Source organism: Lissotriton helveticus, chromosome 1_2 (assembly GCF_964261635.1).
Source record: "Lissotriton helveticus chromosome 1_2, aLisHel1.1, whole genome shotgun sequence".
Lineage (NCBI taxonomy): Eukaryota > Metazoa > Chordata > Amphibia > Caudata > Salamandridae > Lissotriton > Lissotriton helveticus.
Window position 1 is genome coordinate 117,914,967 of NC_136058.1, and position 21,759 is coordinate 117,936,725.

The following is a 21,759-nucleotide window of genomic DNA, read 5'->3' on the forward strand; positions in this document are numbered from 1 at the left end:
TTGTCCCCGGGGTTGCGGAGCTCTCGAACTTAGGCGACCGCCTTCGTTGCCATCCAAGCCACGCCCCCAAAATCAGGCTTTCAATAGAGAAATGTATATAATGAAAGTGTGACATATGTTCGAAACCGAAATAAATGTAAGAAAATAAAGAACATAAAACCAAGGTACTAGGCATGAGAGGAACTGAATAAACAAAATGAAAGCAACCTGATGTAGGTACCAAAATATAGCAGAAAACAACTGTTTAACAATAAAAGTCAGCTTTTAAAAAGTAAAATCAAGGAAATCATTTTCTTGGTTGTGGATCTCAAAATGGCCACTAGAGTGCAGTATTGTCCTTATTTTTGGCACCGAAGAAAGGAATTTAAACGAGTATATTTCTTTAGGGAAGATATGTGCATCCTTTTAACAGGAATTCTACCCAAAATATAGTTCTAAACATTCTCGTTAAAAACTATCTTGAAAAAGAAAAGGCAATTTCTTCTAAACTGGCTCCAAGACACCAGTCCACTGTGTAAAGTTCAGAGAGGGCTACCCTGCACATCTATTTCAGGCCTCCAGCAGCGTATACCTAGACAGCTAGTTCCTGGGGTTTCTCTACATTGGCATCTTGCGTTGCATTAGGCACTCCAGAGGTCCAGGGTAACAGTTCCGTCCAGTGCAAGTAGGAGAAATGTCTAGTTACTGCTGGTCAACTAGGTTTTTCTGACTGGACTAGAATCCCTTTGTCCTTGTGAGCCAGCAAGAGGCTATCCTTCGTAGCACCTACATCAGCTGCCAGTCCAGAGATTCAACTAAGAGATGGAGAGAAATACCTCTCCACAGACCACTATCAGACAGATGAGGATCGTTTCTGTAGAAGCAAACAGCCTTCTCTTTTCGATGCCTGGCAGTGTTTACGCAGGGACCTCTAAATAGCAAAGTCAATCTGTGATTTGCAACAACCCATAAGCAAATCAAACTAAGGGGCATGTTCATAATGAAGTGACAGAGTGCGGCATTAGCCTTGTTGACATAACGCAGCGCTCCGCCACTTCTGAAACGCAGGGCTGCACCGTATTTACAAGAATATGATGCAGCCCTGCGTTTCCCCCTGCACTGGCGCTAATTGCAGCTGCCTATTGCCAACGCAAGTACTATTGCACCATTATGTAAGGGAGCCTGTGTTGCAGGGAAAGATTGTTTATGTGCAGGAAGGTGTCCCATCCTGCACATAAACAAACACCAATGGCCTTTTGAAACTTCTATGTGTAATGCAGAATGCAGCACACATACAAGTTGCCATGCGTCATTTTTTTCTAAAGATTGTTTATGTTCAGAAGGGTCACCTTCTTGCACATAAACAACCAATGGCATTTTGCTGTTTCCATGTGTGCTGCACAATGTAGCACACATGGAAACAGCAAAAACAAGGAGAAACAAAGCATTTCTCCTCGTTTCGCCAGGGTAAGACCAGGTTTTTTTTGGCCTTCATTTTGGCGCTGCCCCATATTTACGCCACCCTTCCAAATATGGGGTAGCATCAAAATTAATGGGTGTTGCAGTGGAACACCCACCACAACACCCATTGACCTCCCCTTTCAAGCTAAGTATAGCGTGAAAGGGTGCCCTGTAAATGAGGAGAAGCCCGTATCGCCACCACACTAAAGCAACATTCTGCTGGCGATAGGGGCTTGTAAATACACTCCTAAATTTCTCTTCGTTTCTTAGCCTATTATTCAGAAGAGTGTGCCTCAGGCACTCTCTATAAAATGGCCCCTGGGGCCGCATTACAGACAGAGCGCATTTTCATTGTTTGCACCTGGTGCACCTTTTAAAAGGTGTGCCGGGCAAACAATGTGTAGGCACACTATTATGATGAATGTGCTGACCCCAGGGCAGCGCATCCATCATAATAGGGTGCAGCGCATTCAGTGAAAACATTTAGTGGCTGCTTTACAGGAATCATGCGTGATTCTGAGTGAAGTCCAGCAAAACATTTGTTACACCACCCTTTTAACTTTATGGTCCTGTATTTTTAGGAGCACATCTTAGTATGCCATTGAAACGTTAAATGTTGTATTTGTGTGCATTACGTTTTTCTCAATAGGCATTTTACATGAACAAATCTTATGTTTTTCATGTACAATGGGTTCTTCCTTGATAGAATAGTAAAATGAATCCATTGAAAATGCCTTCTTTTACTTTTTATGGTGAAATTAGCATAATATATTGTTGGTAAAAAGACTCACCAGCGCTTACAGATTCCTTTTTTATATTTATTTATAGGAGTGCATCAAAAACTGGCAGCCTCGTTACCACAGTGACTTAAACTGTCCCATCTGCCTCCAGACAGCAGTCCTCCCGGTGGAAACCAACTGTGGGCACTTGTTTTGTGGTAAGTGGAAGGGTGCTGCACACATGCTTCTTAGGATATTTACCATGTTCCATACCAAGTTAATTTGTTCCATAAAAATGTGTTCACAAATGTCATGCTTTCATGAGGAATCATATTGTACGTTCTTCATACAATGATGGTGCGATTTGAGTGTTATGCAGTATATGCTTTCATGGAAACCCAAATCTGCCAGACTCCCCTTGTATGCTAACACACAGTTGATTATAGTCACTTTAACATCTAAGAAGGTCTGGGATTGTGTTTCTGGCGCTTCCAGTTGTGTGTTAATAGTATTTTTTAAGCGATCACAGGGGAAGAGCAAGAAGTGACACAAAGCACAATAAAATAAACAGAACACCCCCGCTGAATGATGTATCTGGTGGTATAACATTGGAAAAAAAGGGTGTTGGACGCCAAAATTCAGACAGATGCACCAGAAGGCATACCTCTGCAAGATTTGACATTATAAAGAGAACTTCTGTAGTGAAGGAGTCAACAGGATGAAGTAGTTATATATATTTATTTAAGTTAAATAAAGGTAACAGGTGAGAGCCAGGGAAGCGATGTCTTGCCTTCAACCGCTCTCCATCTACTCTCCGTGTTCCACATGGAACTACAACACTACACGCTCTATATTCTAAATCACGAGCTAATTAAAGAGAAACATACAACATAACACATCCCCCCCCCTATACTATAAAAGAAATAAAAATACAAAGAAGAAAGAATGACAATATAAGAAATTTAAAAAAAACAACAAGATAATACATTGTAGAATCCTAATATGGTTACATAGTAAAATCTTTAAGCCAACCAGGCAAAACTCTAGTTCTTTTGTCAGGTAAAACATCAACCTTATCCTGAGTACCGCTCGAATCCAATCGTGTCGAATCCAAACGTGTAGTGGCATTAACATTAGTCTGAACATTAGAACTGCCACCCTCACCCACTCCCCTCTTAAAACACGAAGGTGGGCCGGATTTCCTGGGTTCAAAAGTAAAAGAAGTAGAAGCAGACACATTACCCAGTTGAGATTGAAGATGACTATTCTCAAAATGGTCTTCCACCCAATCAAAACTATTTACATCAGGATTGGAAAATTGTTCTATACAATTCTGATCAGGATTCATTGCAATATTCTTAAGATTCCACACTCTTCCATCATCCAATCTTACAGAATTCCTCAAGACTTCAGCAACTTTACACGGTGGTTCAAAACGACTCTCGCCTTTTGGCACTTTAAAGGGTTTCTTAACTCTCACCCAATCTCCAACCTTGACTGAAACCTCTTTAGTGTTATGATGGCAGTCATAAAACTCCTTGCTCTTGTCGTGACTAGACAGTAATCTATCCTTGACCTCTACCGGAGACCAACAAGCTATTTTCCCTTCAGAAAGCCATCCAGGGTTAAATTTACACCTTGCTCTTCTGCCTCTCATCATAGTGAACGGTGACATGCCAGTGCTGTTTTGCACAGTAACCCTATATGACCAAACTGCCTTCTGAACTTGCACTTTCCAATCAAGTCCACTTTGCACAGAGGCTTGGATGACGCCCTTGATCACTCTGTTGAACCTTTCAACAGTGCCGTTACCACTAGGGTTATACAGTGCAGTAGTCTTATGCTTAATACCACATTTGTCAAAATACTCCTTAGCCTGCTTGGACGTAAATTGGACACCATTGTCAGAAAGAATACAAACAGGCAAACCTTCAACAATGAACAATTTATCTAAAAATTTGAGTACCGCCTGAGTGTCAATTTTCTCTACAAATTTGACTACTGGCCACTTGGAGAAAAGATCAATGGCAACTAAACCATATTCTTTAGAATCACCAATGGGTCCAATAATATCAACAGCAATAGTGTCCCAAGGATAATCAGGAATTAAACCATCACTCATTTTAGGTTTAAATGTCCTAAGGGTTTTGTCAGCGGACACACAAACCGCACATTTCTTTACAAACTCCTCTATCTCACTGTCCACACCCGGCCACCAAAACATCCCTTTAACCACAGATTTGGTTCTCACAATGCCAAAATGTCCCTCATGACAAAGTTGCAAAATTTTCTTTCTCAATGACACAGGTGGAACGACTCTATCACCCCTAAAGAGTATATCATTTTCAGAGGACAATTCCGTGCGGATTTGCCAAAAAACATCCAACCCATGAACATCTCTCTTCTTGGGCCAGCCCTTGCAATTGTATTCTAAAACACTTTTCAAAATTAAATCTTTTTCTTGTTCCGCTAACCACTCAGTCTTACTAATGGCAGGCTCACCACAATCCTGCACTAACGCCACACAATATTCACTCCAAGGATCATCTTCACATTCTTCAAGAGAAGGTGGGAGTCTAGATAAGCAATCAGCAACACAGTTATCCCTCCCAGGTAAGTAAACCATCTTATAAATATACTCCTTCATCCGCATAGATAGTCTTGCTAGTCTTGCTGACGCACCAGAAATGCCTTCACATGACAATATGCGGATCAATGGTTTGTGATCTGTACGAATGGTCACAGGTTTGCCCCACACAAATGCTCGAAAGTGTTCCAATGCCCATGCACACGCAAGGGCCTCTCTCTCAATGATAGGATACCTACTCTCAGCAGGAGAAAGAGCCCTAGACGCAAACAGGATTATCTTTTCTTTACCCTCCCCATCCTGTTGTGACAACACTGCACCCAAACCCTTGTCACTTGCGTCAGTTGTTAATAAGCAGTCAATATTTGGGTCAAAACTGGCAAGTGCATTAACATTTTGTAATTCACGCTTGATCAATTTAAATTCCTTTTCACACAAATCACCCCATATGAACTTAGTGTTTTTCTTCAAGAGTGTGCGCATATTGTAAACTTTAGCAGCAAAATTTCTTATAAACTTGGCGCAATACTCGGCCATGCCAAGAAACGCTCTCAACTCAACCTTCGAAACAGGTGCAGGAAATTTGACAATATTTTCCACTAACATGGGTTTCGGTTCTACTCCGTCCTCACTTATAACGTGTCCCAAATATGAAACACTCCTTTGGCTGAACTTGCATTTGGATAATTCCACAGTCAGGCCAGCTGACTGTAAGGTTTCCAAAACTTGTTTTAATTTAAAGTCATGGTCCTCCTTGTCCTTTGCCGCAACAAGTATATCATCCTGAAAAAAAAAGATATTTTCCATGTCTCCAAAAAGCTTGTGCATCAACCGCTGAAAAACCGCAGCGGCTGAGGCCAAACCAAAAGGCATGCGCCTGAATTGGTAGCAACCAAATGGTGTAATGAACGCCGTAAGGTTCTTAGAGTCAGGATCTAACATCACCTGGTGGTAAGCGGCAGAGAGATCAACTGTCGAGAACCATGTAGCACCTTTAAGGGAAGATACCATTTCGTTAATCCTAGGAAGAGGAAATTTGTCCACAACTATATTATTATTCAAATGGCGCAAATCTATGCACAAACGGATTTTTCCATTGGGTTTCCTGGCTACCACAATTGGAGAAATCCATTCAGACGCCTCAATTTCCTCTATAATACCTTTAGCCAGCAATCCCTGAATCTCCTTCTTAACCTCCTCCCTTATCAGTATCGGTATGGGTCTTACCTTGTGGACCTTAGGTTGTGCATCAACCTTTAAAATAATTTTATGTTCAAATCCCTTAAGGACACCCAGCTCCTTAGTAAACACTTTAGGAAAACTTTCGACTAATGTCTCCCCCATCCTGCTACAATCATCCAAGATCAGTACCTTTTCCTTAGAATTAGGGTCTAAAATGATGTGCAATTTTTTCTGATCAAACCATCCTAACACCGATGGTCCAACATTTGCAACATATAATTTCGCTCTAGTCGACCTACCCTTAAACAAGAAAGTGAGCCACCTATAGCCTATCATCCCAATTCTGTTACCTGTGAAGCTGATTGGGTTAACATCTGATGGGTATAATTGCTCACCGATCTTACTCACAAATTTCCTTTTCCAAACTTCTTCATTTATAATTGTATATGGGGAACCGGAGTCCGCATACACACTTATCACCACTCCACCGAGAGATATCTCACAAATCGGTTTACCTTTTAGAGATTCTTCCGAAATGTTAATTACATAGTTCCCCCGAATACTCTTTATGCAACAAACATCCTCAGTTTCCACTTCATCCATATACTCATCATCATCCTCATACACATATTTCACATTACTGCGTCTACAACACATTTTGCTGAAATGACCTAAAAGTCCACATATACCACACTTTTTCTTCAAGGCTGGACATAATCTACTAAATGCCAGATGTTCTTTACTGTCACATCTATAGCATCTCCTATCTTCAAAGTTCCTATTCTGAACCTTTGGTGTTTGACTGTTCCATTTTCCTTGTTGTTGTTGTTGACGAAAGTTTTTGTTTGGAGCTTGAATCTTACAAATAGTTCCAGAACTTTTAGACACATCTTTCTCAGTCTCTTTCACGACGGTAGCGCACCTTCCAGACATTTCAGATTTCCTCATGATAGCTACCACATCATCAAGAGGAGCATCCCCATTAACCCAAAGACGATCTTGTAACGCAGAGTTGTTGTTGTGCATCACTAGCTGATCACGTATTAGATCATCATGTAAATTTTCAAATTTACAGTCAATGGCAAGCTTTTTAAGGTCATCCATCCATTCATCTACAGTTTCTTCCTTGGTTTGTTTCCTTTGAAAAAATTTGTGCCTTATCACCCCAATACATACTTTGGGTGCAAAGTACTTATCCATGTTTTTGATCGTATTTTCAAATTCATCAAGACTGGAATCATCAGACTTGCTCATCCTTGAAAAGGTTTTTAATCCTATTGGCCCTAAAGAATGTAATAAGAGTCTCTTCTTTTGTTCAGGTTTCATTTTCTTTGTTTCGTCAACAGCTTCCAAATAATTAACAAAATATTCTTTCCATTCTACCCATTTAATATTGGGTTGAGCACCTTTAACCCAAAATGGTTCAGGAGGACTAATTGAAAAATTTTGTTGCGCCATGCCTTTGTCTTTATCAGCAATGCTCACAATGCAATCACCTTCTTCCATGCACTGTGAGATCCTGAATGTACAACTTTATTCAAACCAAAGAAAAAAACAACCTTCTCCCGACTTCTCACCTGTTAAAATGTCACAATTTTATAATATATTATTTACTTCACCTTAAAATGTTGACCGGACTATATATTCTCCATGTGTTATCACTGCCTCCTTCGCGCTGTGAAAATAAACAATTTCAGCGTTTTTTTTTTTTTTTTGTTGTGAGAACGATCTCCTTCGCGTTGAGTATCCAATTTATAAACAAAAGTTCATTAAAATGGCCGCCACGTTGGGGTCACGCTGCGTGACCTGCGTTCGACGTCACCTCCTGAGGACGCGCCAGTATTTGTGTTGTTTAGTGACGTGCGCAGTCACAAAGGCAGTCGCAGAGGCAGGCGGCGCGTGCAGCGGAATGGCGATGCTGTTCAAAGCATGCAGGTACCCTTAAGTTACAACGGTCGCTTTGCGATGTACACGCAGCTTAGCTGAACGATTAAAATTGAAAGCGTAGTCAGCAAGGCGGTGACAATTAAAATTCAACTCGCAGGCATGCGACTTACGGATTTTGTCTACTCCGGTCCTTCCTTCACGATAAAAAAAACGAATTCTCCAGATCTTGAATTTTTTTTTTTTTTTTTTGTGAAGGTCTCCTTGTGTGCTCCAGTTTCCCTCGTCGCCAATTTGTAGTGAAGGAGTCAACAGGATGAAGTAGTTATATATATTTATTTAAGTTAAATAAAGGTAACAGGTGAGAGCCAGGGAAGCGATGTCTTGCCTTCAACCGCTCTCCATCTACTCTCCGTGTTCCACATGGAACTACAACACTACACGCTTTATATTCTAAATCACGAGCTAATTAAAGAGAAACATACAACATAACAACTTCCAACATCTCCATTAATTGCACCCATGCTATATGCCCTTCTATGTAAAAGTAGGCCAAGAACTCTTTATTTTCCCTCCGTCACCCAAACTCAGTATGCTCCAGTCCACAAAGATAAGTCATGCCATCTAGGAACCTATTTACAAAAAAGTTGCGCAGCACAGCAAGTCAACTTTCTGCGCTGCGTGACAGGGAAAGGGCAGGAATGCACCGTATTTTAAAGAACATGGCACATTCCTGCCCTTGTTCTTGTGCTGGCACCGTTTTGGCAGTCTATTGCTAATGCAGGCACCCTTGCACCATGGTGCAAGTGCGCCTGTGTTGCATGCAAGTTTTTTTTTGCGCAGGAAGCTACACCTTCCTGCACAAAAACAATTCTGAGAGGCAAATTCATCTTTTTAATACACATAGAAACAGAAACTAACGAGGATAACGATATTTCTCTTTGTTGCGCCTCACCTGCGGAGGAGTATCTCTATGGCACATTCCCAAGTTTAACAGTCTGGTAAATCTTGGAATGCGTCAAAAACACCCCTACAATGTCCATCGAAGGCCTCCCTGGTGCAGAGTAAGGTAATAGAGTAATTTGCAGCGTGTTGCTTTACTCAAGATTTATGAAGCCACTCAGGGCCATGTACGGTGGCCTTGCGTGGCTTCATAAATCTCATTTGCAACGGGGCTCGTAAATATGCCCTGGTGTCTAACTATCCATTTGTCTCAGGATATGATTCCATCTGACCGGGATTTATCTCTATCACTCTACCTTAGCTGACTTAGACCCCTCCTATTGTATTCCTCCTCATGAGCTTCTTCCCTCCTTTCTGCCACTCCTCTCATCAAACTAATGTCGCTACCATCCTCCTCACAATTTGGTTCCTTCTTTAGGCGTTCATTTGAGATTCTGAATTGGTAAAACCTTCCAGCGTTGTATTTTATAAAATCGCCGTCTTCACATTATGCTTCGGTCGTTAGTCCCCAGACCCCCTCCATTTTTATTATGTTTTAGGTTTTATTTTCCCTAATTGAAATCAAATATCCATTTCCCTTTACCACAGAAGCTTTAATAGCAAATCATTTATTGGCAGTGATATAGTGATAGGTAGATGTATTGGAGTTGACTTATTTTTTTGAAAACATTTTTTATTTTTATTTAATGCAATTTTATATAGCGCAAACATTACCTGGAGGTGTCAGAGCGCTTTACCAAAGAATCAGTTGCTTTACATAAGGATTTAGGATTACATGAGTTACATGAGAGAAAAAGACAGAAAAGAATTGCAAATGTACAAGTTGTAAAGTCACTCAAGGAAGAGATACAAACAGATAAAATCATATAAGAATGGTAGTAAGTACAAAGGTCTAACATATACTAGTGGTTAGAGTTGTATATATATATATATATATATATATATATATATATATATATATATATATATATATATATATATATATATATATATATATATATATATATATATATAAATCTACAAATTCACTCAGGATTACATTTTGGCTTGGAAAATTATATATTACATATTTACAGAACAGGAAATTCTTGCCATCGTACAGCCAGTAATAGGCGTGTACCCATTTCAGGAACCTAATCTTAGAGCAGGTGAAGTGTGACACCCTGCACCTTATTGAAAGAAATGACCTGAAATCAGATTAAGGTTTTCAAGATCCCTGACTTGCTGAAGAAGTGCAGCTTGAACAATATCAACACTTTAATTTAGAGTCATACACCTTAGCCTGTATTAAGAAATGGAAGATCTAATTTATTCTGTACACTTTTGGCCACATGTATATGTTGTTGTATTTACACTTCTAACCTAGAATAAACTCAACACTAATCAATAGTGGAAGTGCCGTTTATTTTATGAGGTTTTTATAAGTTTTGAGTTCGGCAATCATAACATTAAGAAATAGGCTTATAAAAGGATAGCCCTGATTGCACATAAATCAAAATCCATGTGACTAATGAGAAACAAACTACAATTAAATAAAGAGAGTGAAAGCCTTGCCCAGACGCTTGGAACGAATCAGTGGAATGACCTAAACCTATTGATGAAATGACTTGAAGATTTGGCTGATGCTCAGGGGACCTTCTGATTTTTGGAGTTCTCAGGAAAACCTTTACTCTGGTGTATGTTGTATGAAACTATTTCAAGTTTGACAGTATTGTTCTGCACAAATATTGCATCCACTACAACGCCAACTGCCTATTCTTAACTCTGCATCTGCTTACCTAGAGTTACCTTGTGATGTAATGGTTAAGCCGATGCAGTGAATGTTATATTGCTGACATGCAATATCATTTTTTTTATATAGTGGAGTCCCCTTCCCCCTTTGGGTTGAGACCAATTGACTTGCTGGGAACATACGACCAGCAGCACAGAACGCAAATCTAAGATTGACATCTAGTCAAAACATCATCAAGGGTAAAAGCATTTAAACATAAACACTATTTTCTCCAACCCTGAAGAGCACTTTGTGGACTCATTAACACCTTCCATGCTCAGGACGGCTCCCGGCCGTCATGAGTCACAGTAGGCGTGTGCTCATGACGGCCGGGAGCCGTCTAAACATTGCTCCTCCACCCACGTGCGATTAATTCCCCGTCTGTGCGGGAGAATTAATCAGTGGGTGGAGTTCGGACGGCTCCTGGCTGTCATGAGCACATGCCTACTGTGACTCATGACGGCCAGGAGCCGTCCTGAGTACCCGAGCGCCATGCCCAGTCCCGCCCCCGTGCACCACAGCAGAATTTGCTGCGTGGTGAAGGGGTTAATCCTGGTTTTCTACAGAGCCTTCTTTGTAGATCATGTCGCCTCCACCTACTCCCCAAGATGGTCATGAATACACGTGAGATATTTGGGACTTGTATCCAAGGGTATCTGCTGATATTTTACAATCAGTAGGAACAACGACATGTATTATTATTATTAATAATATTAATATTATGGTATCCTATTCATCTATCATATATCACACAAAATGGAGTTTGCAATTTCTAAACAATTAAGATGGCTGACTTAGGTTGGCCCCTAAGTCCGCAGTCCAAGCAAACCGCTACTCTCAGCCTTTAATTAAAGCGCGGTAAACACGCAACTTTATGGCGATGCAGCCATCACTGTAAGCGCTGTGCAGTCACATACGTAGCATCGGGGCAGGTGTTTGAAGCTGTTTTGGGTGAATCTGTCACCACAGTGTTAATGCTGACAGCCCCAGGGTTTGCTGTACTTCAAAGGGTTTTCTAACCTGCATATTCAAATGCTGCCTTTTGTAAATGTAAATGTAAATTGATACTTGTATAGCGCACTACTCACCCACAAGGGTCTCAAGGCACTTGTATGAATACCGCTGTGGAACCCATCCTGGCTTTCCCTGTGAGGTGTCCACTCCTGGGCACCCCCAAGGTGGAGGCCAGGCATCCTTAGCGCTGTGGGGGCCGTTGTGGAGATTAAGCAAGCTATTGCCCAGAGTTGCAGAGTGGGACTCCATGATTGGAATAGGCACCGAGGCGAGAATTATCAGGTCCGTGGAATTTTGAGCCCAAGACCCGCCGAGGCGGGGAATTGAACCCAGGTCCCGGGCTAGACCTCTGCATCAGGGTCTGCCGCTCTAACCATTGAGCCACACTTCTTCACTTTTTTGTGCTTATCTTTAGAAGGAATGCTGATCGCAGGAACCTTCTGCATGAACATAACACTGTATTTTATGAGAATTTGTTTTAAAATATTGACGCTCCTATTTTAGCATGCCGTAATGACTTTTAATGAACAAGATGAGTAGAACGACAACAAGGAAACGTCCAGTAAATGAATATGTATTTCCATGTATGCCAGCAATCGCTTAAAAGAGCATTGCCTTCTTTCTTTTCCCCTCTGTAGGCCCCTGCCTAATGGAGTACTGGAAGCATGGTTCCTGGTTAGGAGCTGTGAGCTGCCCTCTCTGCAGACAAAAGGTAACGCTGCCAGGATGTCAGTGCCAGACTTACAAATGTGTAGAAGTAGATCAGGTTGTGCAGTGGCAAGGGACCCGTCCACGGATGGGTGTGGGTACGCAGAGCTACAGACAAGGAGTCATACATCGTGAACCATGGGTAAGGCCCTTTCAGGGCAGGTTTTAAACCTGTATATGGAGCTTCAGGGGGATTTAGTGGTCAAGCACTTGTTCACCTTTCATCACTATCTGACGACTCTAGTTAGATCTTTAGTTGTCACTGAAGGCCTATGTTGAAGGGCTTCCTGTCATTGACTGAGGCCTGGATGACAGTGCAGCATTAAAAGACTATCAGAACATTTGCTCCAGAAAAGGACGCACTTGCTTCACGTTGTTGTGTTTCTATTTTAGCTAAAGATGTGATGAGACAATCGTGGGGTGATTCACATCAATCTCAGGGCTCCTTCTCAATTGTATATTTTTGCTCCATGTTTACCTCCAGAAAAGACCCGATTAGTCGCACAGGGCAGACATTAGTGTTATTGCATATTGAAGAATGTATGTATGTAATAATATGGACTTTCCAAATGTGCTCGCCTGTCTCCAAACACTGCATTCGGCTGCCTCCCTTTTTTAGTTTAGAAGTTTGAGCATGCTACCCTACCCTAAAATCATTTCAACGGGAACCCCAGATTCTTGAAGAGGCTCATTTTTATCAAGAGCAAGTATATTTGTCTGTCGGTTCTATGTTAAGCACCTTACTTTCTCAAAAGATAAGTAAGTAATTTTCTTTAAAAAAATACTTTTTGTATTTTGTTTGTGTTTAACTATTTTCCTAGTTGCTGGCTCTTCTAAACAGACATCCTAGTTGAAGTGACTTTCGATTTTAGTGTTTGCTGTACCTTGTAAAATTGTGGGGAGGATGAGAATGTTGTTGGATGTTTTGTGGTTTCCCTACAGCAATATGCACACTTACTGCTTATTTTAATGTCTGTATACCATAGTTGTGCAGAATTATATGAGCAATTCCTTATAATGCACTTCCTTTTCAAATACTTTTAATAAAACAAAATATAAAATTCTAAAGGATACAATAAATCTTATTTCGTGAAGCAAAGAGGTTTACACTGGCAGATACTTAATCAATTCCACACCATTATTAGAGGTGGGCTGAGAACTGACTTACATGAAGTAAAACAATTTGGCAGTTCTTGGTCCTTCCCAAGTTTTCATTTTAAATTCACTTTTCCCTTTTCCTGCCCTTTTGAAAACTACAGGCCAAGGACAGGACCAGGTAAATGGTTCTTATCTTGACTAACTCTATGCAAATGCATATAATGTGGATATCCTGGAGATATGGCATTACTCTTGGCCCTCCTAAAACAATGCTATAAACTTGTGCCCTACATTATAGATGGTTGATAAAGACTTAGGGGCCAATTATGATCTTGGCGGATGTGATACTCCGTAACAAATGTGGTGGACATCCGGTCTGACGTATAACAAGTTCCATGGGATATAATGGAATTGCAATACAGCGGAAGAGATATCCGCTACATTTGTAATGGAGTAACCCTGTCTGCCAAGATCATAATCAGGCCCTTGGTGATGTACATGAAAATTAGAGGATGTTATAATATCCATGTCTTCATTTGGTTAGGACTAATGGTATATCTAGAAGTTACATTAAATATTATATGTGGACAGTGTTTTCAATTACGGAAATCAGGAGATGGAAGAGGGGAATATTCTGAATAAAGCTGTACCTCTTGCTTCTTTTCTTTAGGTTTCCCTTCTCCATAATCTGTTTTGTGAGAATCAGCAGGAGAAGCAGAGCAGAGGAATTGCACACAGTATTCGAGATTATAATAAACGTTTTTCTGGTCAGCCCAGGCCTGTAAGTATATATTGTTTATTAGTAGTTTTAAAGCAGAAACACTGAATGTGTGTTTAATAATGATTGTTATTATTCTAAATTTGTTTCTGCAACCTCTTAGCAAAACTGATTTTCTATATGTCTTGTATTACTCTGCTTAACCTTGGCCCATCTCTATGCTTTCCTTGAAAATGTTCTGCTAGGTTGCACTCACTCCTGAGGGCTCCTAAATTTCTAAGGTCGACAACAATAATTATTCTGTCTTTTCATGTAAACCGTACTGGTTTTTTAGGGCTCGGACTCCTCCCCACTGAAAGTGGGAGGAGTTTGAGAACTAATGTTAAAGAAGAAAAAAAAGAAGTATCTCCTAGGGCTTTGGCTGAGACAAATTCCACACATTCCTTAGCGTGTTCTGTCATCTGGCCAGTGATTCGTCTTCGTTGTGTTGTCGTTTTAATAGGCTTGAAGTGATAGGGTAAATGTAGTTTTGTTCCGCCATTTTGGGCATATTTCGTTCGTGCTCGCGCAAAGAAGTACATTAATTATAATTAGGAGCTGTCAGGATGGCCGTGTAATGCATTCCAGATGGTGTGCGCGCGTTCACCATCTAGCAGTGTGTTTGTCTGGCGCGCGTCCTCCTCACGTGCACACAGGCATAGACGCCGTGTGCGGCTCCTTCCTGCCGGCCCGGGGAGCTGCTCTGCCGCTCTCTGGCTCACCCCCCGTCTCCCCGCCTGATTTAGACATCGGGCACACGTGTCCTTGCTTTTTCAACGGAAGCTGAAGAATCTGTGGAGGAATGGGTCGGGGGATTTTGTGCAACGACCTTAGTGCTCCAGGGCCCCGTGTTTTTCCTGCAGAAGGCATAACGCCATCCCTTCCCCGTGGATCAGGGGTGCTATCAGTCAGAATAAAAAGAGCGCGGAGTCCTCAAGTGACGGACGTGTACTTGGTAATCGGCTGCGCGATTATGCAAACGTTGTATTATCCGGTTTTGTGATGCAGTGCAGGAGAGGCTGAACATACAAATCTTTTACATCCCTTTCCAGCAGATAATGGATGCTCGAATGATCAGAGCAGAGGGAGACACAAACTCACAATTCAAAGCTCATAACTACCCTTGAGTTGTTTATTAGCCGCCACAGATGAGCCGGCAAACAAAAAGCCATTAAGCACCTATTATTTTAAAGCAGGGTGTGCGGTTTTCATCACTTTCTGTGGCTGAATTTTCACTCCCGAGTCCTGTTGGACATAATTAATTGCTTTCAGCTGAGAGCAGTAATAATGGAATAAATTATCCCCACACTTCTGGTCAGAGGACTAGTCACGCGCCAGCCTCCTTGTTAGAAGGGACGTGTAAGACAGGTGAGAAAAGAAATATGGTACAGTTGGCCAGCACTGTAACATTTTAAATGATGTCATTGACTCGCCAGTCAATCACGCGTCCTGCCTGGAGCACTCTTGTCTTATGATGAATAGCGTTCTCTTCTCAGGAATGTTGAAGTGGGTGGCTACACCGCTTCCCCCCCCCCCCCCCAATTTCATGTCGTCTAGCCCTGTTTCACACACAAGTGTATTTGCCTAAGTCACACTTAATGTGCAGGAAACGTGGAAAACGGTGCACAAATCCAGAGCACATTCACAAAGACAGGGGTGTCCTAGTTCTCCACGAGGAGAAGTCATTCGCTGAAGCTCTGCCCGTTTAAGTTTTAATTAGTGAGTGCAGAGATGTGAGTGCAGAGTAGTGAGTAGTGAGTAGAGTAGAGTAGTGAGTAGAGTAGTGAGTAGAGTAGTGAATAGAGTAGTAGAGTAGTGAGTAGTGAGTAGAGTAGTTAGTAGTGAGTGCAGAGTAGTGAGTAGTGAGTGCAGAGTAGTGAGTAGTGAGTGCAGAGTAGTGAGTGCAAAGTAGTGAGTGCAGAGATGTGAGTGCAGAGTAGTGAGTAGAGTAGTGAGTAGAGTAGTGAGTAGAGTAGTGAGTAGTGAGTGCAGAGATGTGAGTGCAGAGATGTGAGTGCAGAGTGGTGTGTAGAGTAGTGAGTAGTGAGTAGAGTAGTGAGTAGAGTAGTGAGTAGAGTAGAGAGTAGAGTAGTGAGTAGAGTAGTAGAGTAGTGAGTAGAGAGTAGAGTAGTGAGTAGTGAGTAGAGTAGTGAGTAGTGAGTAGAGTAGTGAGTAGGGTAGTGAGAAGTGAGTAGAGTAGTGAGTAGTGAGTAGTGAGTGCAGAGTAGTGACTAGAGTAGTGAGTTGTGAGTGCAGAGTAGTGAGTAGAGTAGTGAGTAGTGAGTAGAGTAGTGAGTAGAGTAGTGAGTAGAGTAGTGAGTAGTGAGTAGAGTAGTGAATAGAGTAGTGAGGTGAGTAGTGAGTAGTGAGTGCAGAGTAGTGAGTAGAGTAGTGAGGTGAGTAGAGTAGAGTAGTGAGTAAAGTAGTGAGTGCAGAGTAGTGAGTAGTGAGAAGAGAGTAGTGAGTAGTGTAGTGAGGTGAGTAGTGAGTAGTGAGTGCAGAGTAGTGAGTAGAGTAGTGAGTTGAGTAGTTAGTAGTGAGTAGAGTAGTGAGGTGAGTAGAGTAGAGTAGTGAGTAAAGTAGTGAGTGCAGAGTAATGAGTAGTGAGTAGAGTAGTGAGTAGAAAGTAGTGAGTAGAGTAGTGAGTAGTGAGTAGAGTAGTGAGTGGAGAGTAGTGAGTAGTGAGTAGTGAGTGCAGAGTAGTGAGTAGTGAGTAGACTAGTGAGTAGAGTAGTCAGTAGAGTAGTGAGTAGAGTAGTGAGTAGTGAGTAGAGTAGTGAGTAGTGAGTGCAGAGTAGTGACTAGAGTAGTGAGTAGAGTAGTGAGTGCAGAGTAGTGAGTAGTGAGTGCAGAGTAGTGAGTAGAGTAGAGTAGTGAGTAGTACATCACAGGCAGCAGCTGTGCAAGCATCTTACACTCACAAGGAGACCACAGGCAGCTGAGGTGCAAGCTTCTCCCACTCACAAGAAGGACATCACAAGCAGCAGCGGTGCAAGCTTCTCACACTCACAAGAACGACATCACAGGCAGCAGCAGTGCAAGCTTCTTACACTCACAAGGAGACCACAAGCAGCAGAGGTACAAGCTTCTCACACTCGCAAGAAATACATCACAAGCTGCAGTGGTGCAAGCTTCCCTTACACACTGACAGCAGGTACTGTGCCAAGGCAGCAGCAGCAACAGAGCAAGAGTCCCTTACAAAGAACAGGCACAGCACAGAGATGCTCAATGCAATCTTCTCATACTCACAGGCAGCAGCGGTGCAAGCTTCTCACACTCGCACGAAGGACATCACAGGCAGCAGCTGTGCAAGCTTCTTACACTCACAAGGAGACCACAGGCAGCTGAGGTGCAAGCTTCTCCCACTCACAAGGACATCACAAGCAGCAGTGGTGCAAGCTTCTCACACTCACAAGAACGACATCACAGGCAGCAGCAGTGCAATCTTCTTGCACTCACAAGGAGACCACAGGCAGCAGAGGTGCAAGCTCCTCACACTCACAAGAAGGACATCACAGGCAGTAACGGTGCAATATTCTCACACTCACAAGGAGATCACTGGCAGTACACACCACATGAACACACTCCATAACACATAGCAACAATACATTGGCATTTACAATGCCATTAGCTCAAACTCAAAAAATCCGAGCCCTATTGCATTTCTAATGCTTGTTTTACCTTGTGAACACTGGGCCAGGACATGGTGGTGAAATGTGCAGGTGAAGAAAGGTCTGGTGTTTGTAAAAAGCCTGTAGAAATCAGTGCAGGACTACCAATTTCTAAATAATACCTCATTTATGAGGTGTATAATCGGAATATGAAGGTATTCCCACGCCTCAGAAATACCGATCGACGTGGTATCGGTAACTATAGGTGCAGAAACTCTGAAGCGATTTACCTAATAAACTAGTAAGAAAGGCTTTAAAGTTTGTCCTATATCATCTATGTAATGTAGGAGGTAATATTAAGTACTTCATTCCAAAGATAATCGCTCATCTGCTGAAAAATGGTTTTAAGCTGTGTTGCCTTCAGGATTTTCACCTTCAATTAGCCAGGTAGCAAAATACTTGGGAATAAATATGGACAAGACCCTAAATGTTCATGAGCATGCTAATAACCTTGGAAGAACAGCTACAAACCACCTCCACCTTTTAAAGAAAGTTCACAATTTTTCCTACTATAAGACTTTAAGATCGTCTGTTGCATCAGGCAATGTCTCATATAAAATGCAAGAACCTCAAATGTATAATTTCACCTCTTAAACCCACACTTCATATTGCAGCACGACATGTAGTAAATACTGGGAAATCATTTTCCTAACATGATCCTAAAGCAACTCTACTGGATACCGGTAGAAGTACATATCAACTTCAAGATCACCTATATAACACACAAGATGTGTAACCCAGGCTCCCATGCTACCTACAAAAAACTCCATACCACAGGGAGACAAAAACTAGTATGAGGAAAGGTGAGACTAACAGTGGAAGTCCCAAAAACAAGGAAACCAACCCTTCGAAACAGGCTCTTTTCTGCCCCAGAATTTGGAACCAAACTCCTGAATTCATAAGAACAATTCCAACCCTTCTTAACTTCCTCTTTAGGGTCTTTCTGTTGTAGTACTCTGCTCCCTTGTACTTAAGTTCTAGTTATACAGATTCCCCCAGAATGCATTTAGAGTTGAAACTATTTTTATAAAGTTATAAACTATTTTTACTGTTACTGAACTATTATATTTAAAGTGCTCTGCTGCCCCTTAGCTAAGCTGGACTCAGGAAATCCCATAAGTAAATAAATGTGGCAAAAACAAAATTTCTGGAACTATGACATGGCGTAGGTGCTGTTGGAGGAGACATTTCAGGGCTTTCACTTCACCAACATAGATTTCACAACTCTTAGAACCATCCATGTCACTATTTAACAGCCTTTTGTAAATAACAAGCATTGTGGATCTGTCTGGTTTGCTTACCGTACATCTTGTTTAATGTCACTGTGTATGTTATAGAAGTGAGACCTGAGGCCAGTCTGTGCCTACTGTGTGAGACATGACCTTAACCAAATATTTTCTCTCAGTTTACAGACTACATCTACGATCTGCCGATGCTCCTCCATCTTGCCTTCCGGACAATCTTCACCATGGGTGGTCTGGTCTGGATCTTCTGCTTGAGGATCATTGTTTGCGCTTTTGGTGCCATCTTGTGCCTGCCATTTGATGTAACGTCTGAACCCCTTTGTGGGATTCTTGGAATGGTTGATGACTTAGTTGTTATATTCCTGCTCCTTCTTTGTATGATGAATATCTGCCAGCAAATTGAATCTGGAGGAGTGGATAGACCTCACTCCACAACTCAGAGCGTTCTAGCAGAATCTTAAGACACACAGTATTGACACCTGGAAATTTAACTTGAACATTCATTGAATTTCTTCATGTACTCTTGGCCTTAAAACATCTGGAACTTATGGAGAATGGTGCCATGGGAAGTTTTCATATGCACTGAGATATTCCAAGTGAGTAATTTGTAGAGATGTATAGTAAGAGTTTCCATTTGTGTAACTACAACCAGCCAACTCACATGCCTGTTGCTATGGGTCTTGCATGTGTGGTTTTCAGATATCCTTCTTCTGTCAATCATAATCCATCATACACATGGTGAAATGTGCCTTTGTAGCATGCCTGGTGGAAACTACAATTGATCACCTGCAAATGGCTTCTATTGGATACATGCTACAGTATTTGGGTTTTGCCCATTGGATTACAACAGTCCACTGGAAAGAAAACAAAGGGAAGTTTGGGGCAAATAAAATAGCAACTTAAAGCAAAGAAAACCAGTAAACACTAATCATCAGTTTGAGAATTCAGCTAGACGCCACTGGAATTCATTCCACAGAACTTCCCAACCTGAGGTGAGAGACAATAATGTGGAGAGCAACAAAGCAACTGTGGAGAATTCTGCAAAGCCTTAGTTCATTGACCACAGCCATAGAGACTTGGAGTTCGTGTTAACAGTATTAGCAATTTTCAGCCAGCCTTCACAACTTGGAGGACTTTTCACAGAAGCTCTTGCAATATCTGTCGGGCCGGCCTATTTCAAGTATTAGGAGATGGTAAAAGGATATACTAGGCTCTGAAATCTTGGCCGATAGGTGCATTTCTTTCTCCTCTGTCTGTACTTGTATGTTCTGAGAAAGCTTTGGAAAAAGCACATATTTTCTATATTGACTGTATATGTTGTACATAGCTATATTTGTAGATATGCGTATTTATTAATATAATAAAATGTATATAATACACAAGTTGTTTTCTTTGGTGATCCTTTCATTTTTTTGTCTGTCTACTCCTCATTAACGAAGCAGGGTTCATAAAATGGGTCTAAAAGCAACCTACATTTGAAATCTACTACCAGTATGTTTTCTTGACATTTTTCATGAATGCTCATACGAACTTCAATCAATCAAACAGGATTTATAAAGCTCGGATAATCACCCGATAAGGTAGTCAACTTCACACTAAGACCTCTTCCTTTGTCTTTTAGATCTCATAGTAAAAATGTACCCTTTATGGTGGGATGGGGTGGCATGCTGTTTACTCAATGGAGACATTCGTATTTCTTATTTCCGTTAACGACTGCACTCTAATCAGAAAAATGTAATTGAGGATCAAATCCTACACCTCTTAAATTTGAGAGACCGCATGTTCCTCTAGAGATGGGCGAGCCAATGAATGGCAGAGTCTGGATGGAAACAAATGACTGGCTTGGCTCGGGTTCAGTGTCTTTTTCATTGGACGAAATAGAGCCAAGCCAGATCTTTGTGTAATGAGTGATATTATTGATCCACTATAGCACCACTGAGGCAATGCCTCTTTTGTAAATATTTATCAGTCCCCACATTTCTTTTCAGGAGGCTGAATGTGCATAGGGTGTCGATAGCTGTCCTTCTAGCTCTACACTTAGCCTGGCCAGAATACTATCCAGGCATAGAAGCAGCTCTGGCAGTACAAAAAAGCATTGGCAAAGCCAAAAGGTCTCACCCCCTGGGAGAGCTTTTGACTTTGGCAATCAGTTGGGGAGGCTTATAGGGGAAGAGGGGTGAATAATGGGACTTAAACAAACACTATAAAGTGGCCATACCTAGATGCTTCATGTCGCTCCTTCAGTCTTGATTGCAAAGATGCAGGGGGAGGGGGGAGGAAGGTGGAAGACAAAGAGTACAAGAGAGGGAAGTGAGACATTGGGGAGGAGGGAAAAAGCAAGAGAAAAGGGGAGAAGGAGAGAAAGAGCGAGAGACTGATGATGTTAGGAGAGAGAAATGGAGAAAGAGAGAGATTGGAAATGTATAAAAGAAAGTGAAATTATAGGGCAAAAAAAGCATTAGAGCGTGGCATGGGAACAAAGCAATTAAAAAACAATATACAGCAGCGTCATGCAAAGACACAGATACACGTGGCCGTGGAACGGGAGAAGAATCAGGGACAGGATGGAGGGTGGCAAGGGAGAAGAAAGCGGGGAGTGTGGGGATAAGTTAAATGAGTTAAAAAAAAGAGCTATGGAGAAGGTCGCAGAGCAGAGCGACAATGACTCCAACCAATAGTAAGCTGTGGGCGGGTTCCAAGCCCATTATTAGACACACAAGT

At 41.6% G+C, this 21,759-nt stretch overlaps 1 protein-coding gene across 1 annotated transcript in view; it reads left to right on the plus strand.

Annotated features, from left to right (window-relative positions):
• Positions 1 to 20,420, plus strand: part of LOC144807784 (E3 ubiquitin-protein ligase RNF170-like) — a 49,857-nt gene extending 29,437 nt beyond the window's left edge. The window contains exons 3-6 of the mRNA XM_078673435.1: positions 2,269 to 2,377; positions 12,199 to 12,272; positions 14,037 to 14,147; positions 19,200 to 20,420. Of these exons, the coding sequence (XP_078529561.1) occupies positions 2,269 to 2,377; positions 12,199 to 12,272; positions 14,037 to 14,147; positions 19,200 to 19,499 (594 nt within the window). The 3' untranslated portion in view covers positions 19,500 to 20,420. The remainder of the gene's footprint in view (positions 1 to 2,268; positions 2,378 to 12,198; positions 12,273 to 14,036; positions 14,148 to 19,199) is intronic.
• The last annotated feature ends 1,339 nt before the right edge of the window (positions 20,421 to 21,759 follow it).